At 38.3% G+C, this 4,044-nt stretch overlaps 2 protein-coding genes across 6 annotated transcripts in view; one reads left to right on the top strand and one right to left on the bottom strand.

The window, feature by feature from the left end:
• Positions 1–4,044, bottom strand: part of LOC106813232 (cytochrome P450 2C15-like) — an 81,306-nt gene that overhangs the window by 22,511 nt on the left and 54,751 nt on the right. The window lies entirely within an intron of this gene.
• LOC106813234 (cytochrome P450 2C11-like) overlaps positions 7–4,044 on the top strand; it is a 60,228-nt gene continuing 56,190 nt past the window's right edge. The window contains exon 1 of the mRNA XM_014817325.1: positions 7–136. Within this exon, the coding sequence (XP_014672811.1) occupies positions 53–136 (84 nt within the window). The 5' untranslated portion in view covers positions 7–52. The remainder of the gene's footprint in view (positions 137–4,044) is intronic.

Here is a 4,044-nt window from a genome sequence, read left to right as displayed (position 1 = left end):
TGGAGCGCCGCCCGGACCCCGCGGCTGGCCCGTCGTCGGCTCCCTCTTCTCGATGGCAGACAAACATGGGGGACGTTACCTCCAGAAGCTGGGTGAGCAGTACGGACCGATAATCAGCTTCTACATGGGTCCACAGGTGAGCATTGTAATTGTTTACATATATCCGTGTGTGTGCGTGCAAGCGCCCGTGTCTGCGTGCGTGCGTGCGTGCATATGTGTGTGTGTGTGTGTGTGTGTGTGTGTTTCATCAGATTACGTATGGTGCATTTTTATACGAGTGCACATGCTAGCAAATCGGAAAACGCTCTATCTAGTTTTATGTGTGTAACTCTCTAATCCGCTATAAATTTTGTGTTATATTAATTCGATGTGAATTATACCTATCTGCCTACCTAGCTAGATATCTATCTATCTATCNCCATTTATCTATCTATCTATCTATCTATCTATCTATCTATCTATCTATCTATCTATCTATCTATCGATCTATCTATCTATCTATCTATCTATCTATGTATCTATCTATCTATCTATCTATCTATCTATATATCTATCTATCTATCTATCTATCTATCTATCTATCTATCTATCTATCTATCTATCTATCTATCTATCTATCTATCTATTTATCTATCTATCCAACTATCTATCTATCTACTTATAATCATAATAAATTACAGTCATAGATGTTTGTATGTATACATATATGTGTAACATAATTATGTATATTTGTATATATACATGCACATGCATATACAAATATGTTTCAGTTGACTGTTGTCGTCAACGATGTGGTGCTAGCGAGGGAGGCATTTCTCAACCAGGGAGAGCATACGGCGGCGCGACCATCCACACCATGCTGCGTCGCTACCAGCCAAACGAACGAGGAGAGATGAACGGTGCGTGCGTTATACGCTCATGTTCTAACATCACGTAATTACTCACGTCGTATCAAGTGCATATGAACGCAAACGCCAAGGGTGCGTCCGCTCCCGAAAGCATTCATGTTTACGAACAGGAAACCAGAGAGATTGGCGCAATATAAGGCGACCGGCAGATAGTTAAAGCTGGTAATGCTCTATGTATTTCATAATAAATTCATAAATTAGTAATAGAACAAAATACAAACTCATTCATTAGCAAAAAATATTTTAATCTACAACAAAATTGTGTTGGCGTATCGGTTGCCCCCCCCCCCATCTACACAGCTCAGAGGAAGAGCTCATTGCTTCTAAATCCTATTCAGGTGGTCAAGAATTTAGGGCGTTCGTGTTTTTGGAATTAGACAAGTGTACATCAAACGTATTCATAACATGTGTTGTCGCAAGAGCTTTCTAAGCTCGTTACTAGCTTAGAAATTTATATATATATGGTCGAGCATGTGTTAGCGGCCACCTCCATAGAGCGGTCAGCCGTCCATAACAGAGATTTGCACATTAAGTACGTCAACATGACTCGTTTTTCTCGAGTGACCATTGAATTTCCTGTTTGACTGTATATGTAAAAATAAGCACGGGGATAAATGATCCGGGATTTGATAATAGAATTCATCATTCTTGCAATGCATGCAATATATATATATATATATATATATATATATATATATATATATATATATGCACCTGTGGATAAACTGCTGTGTATCCTAGAATTACTTACCTATGAGGCTACAACTGCGTCAATCTATGAGTTCAGTCTGTCGATACTAACCTGAGTTACTCCTAACTGTTTATTACAAGTTGAACTGAGTAATTCTTAACGTTTTCGTACCGGCCTGTAATTAACGCATGTGATGTGCTGACCAGCAAGGTGTTAACGTGTAAGTAAACAGCGGAGAATGTGACTATTAATCCGTGTGTGCCTCGCAAAGCCAGCTGTTCGATTAAAATAAGCAAATCAAAATAGTCTATTAAATTGCGGTTTTTTTTACCCCCATCCTCGCCTCGGCACCATTGTCTCTCCCGATCCCGTGGCACCAGCGTCTATCGGCCAACTTCCCGAACAGCCCCACGACCCACCCCACGCCACCCGGCGCCGACACGTCGAGAGCTCATTCTAATCCTGCTGGTCGATGCCAGAACTGGCTATGCACAAAAAAGATTTTTCAGGATTGTTGTCATAGAGGACGTCTCTGCTCAGGAGCCGCAATGATTCTAAAAAAACTTGTCAACATTAAAAAACAAACGTCGGTACGAAGTGATAAAACCTGTGTATAAACGCTTTGCGATGAATTCTGCATTATCTTGACGTGTTTAACGTGTAAAGTAAACTGCCTTACCCTACGTTTTGACCTTAACTCGATTCACAATTGAGTTATACTTCTACGATTTTTACCTGTAATTCAAAAACCTGTAGAATTAGAAATTGCGGGTTATCCTTGCCGGTGTTACTTGAGATTAAAAACATAAGGCATTGAAGCTTTTGTTAGAAGGCTTTAAGGAGATATTTTGCTGATGAAAATAAAGTGAGATCGGAAAAAGTCCAGGCTGTGATCATTAAGGTACGAAAAAGGGGCGTATAAACTGGCGAGCGCGCTTAGGAAAGTACATGATTAATGTACAACATTCGTGCATTTTTAGTTTTTGCTTTACACCAAACCATTGCAAATATCCTAATGACCAAACGTATTTGTAAACATGTTTATGTAATAAGAAACGGCCTCTGTGAGATTGAAGTACGATGTAAGTGAGGCAAAATTATAGATAAAAAACCATAGAATAGCACTATCCTAGCATGTTTTATAACGCCCCTTTATTATCTCAACATGGCGGCGCGGACTTTTTCGATATGGCGTTACTTGTAGAGCAATAGTAATTTGTGTATAATTAGGGGGGCGGTAACTTCAATAATCTTTGACAATGTTAGCAATATATCTCTTCTATTTATGTTTTAAGCTCGTTATGAAGACCTTTTAGATCTTCCTCCAATTCAACACACTGTAGTCTAGTTTTTACAGCTCACTTGATTAAATCACGTGATTACGACTTCTTATATCATGGATTTGTAGCACACAATTCATTTGTGTACGAAACATTATTTAGTGCGAAATTCAATAATTTTTTAATTATTAGTAATGTTTACTCTTTAAAGTTTGGTGGGCAATTAAACTCCATGTTCTAATCGAAATGATTAATTTGGCAGGCAATTTAATTTGTGTGAGAAATTTCAAAATGGCAGTAAACTGAAGCTATCTTGTAATTTGCAATATTTTTTTCTGCGTTAGGGTTTAGGCGGAAATCACTCACCTACGCAGAAAATTGCGCAAAATAGTTACTACATACCGACAGCAATATCAGAATAATCGATCATGTATGCTTTGTTACTTAGTAAATCATGTTTTACTTATGGTACTTCTATCATTGAGTAAGCCATTTGCACGATGTAATACTGATTGCGAGTGATTGGTTAGAATGACTGGTTACCACAGAGATAGGCAGCGGATAAGGTCAAGGGTAAGGTTCTAGTGCAAGGCATCTCCGCGCGAGAAACGAGCAAGAGAGGAAGATGCTCACTGTCTAATTTCTGGGATGGTGAAGACCGAGGCAATATTTAATTCAACCGCATTTGTCTGCTGCTCATACCAGTCCAGGTAGTAAGTATGTTTACTGTATATGACACTTGCAGTCTGCTCCTCCACGCGCTTTCCTCGGCTCCATCCCAAGTCCATGCGAAGACACGAAATTAATATCCACCCGCGCGGGAAATGTTAATTTTATATGTTAAAATATTGTTATATGCTAATTACTTATCTTCAATTATTAATGATCAACACAAGGAGAAACTAATATATCTACTGTTTCACTGGTGCTTTCAATGTTGCTTTCCGATTTTTGCGCCATTGATATATGAATTTATTTATGTGTCATTATTTGTAGTAGTTTTATTACTATCGCAATAATAATTAATTAATTAAACTTAATTTCACTGGAGGCGTTCGTCAAACGGACTGCGTAAGAAAACATAACGCATCCAACGCTAAATGTTGTAGAATTTTACTAACGCCTTTCATCATTGTACATATATAGATAATATTGTATACTATAC

The sequence above is a fragment of the Priapulus caudatus genome, unplaced genomic scaffold (assembly GCF_000485595.1).
Source record: "Priapulus caudatus unplaced genomic scaffold, Priapulus_caudatus-5.0.1 Scaffold743, whole genome shotgun sequence".
Lineage (NCBI taxonomy): Eukaryota > Metazoa > Priapulida > Priapulimorpha > Priapulimorphida > Priapulidae > Priapulus > Priapulus caudatus.
Note: the sequence above shows the minus strand (reverse complement) of the source record. Positions and strands in the feature narration are given on the sequence as shown.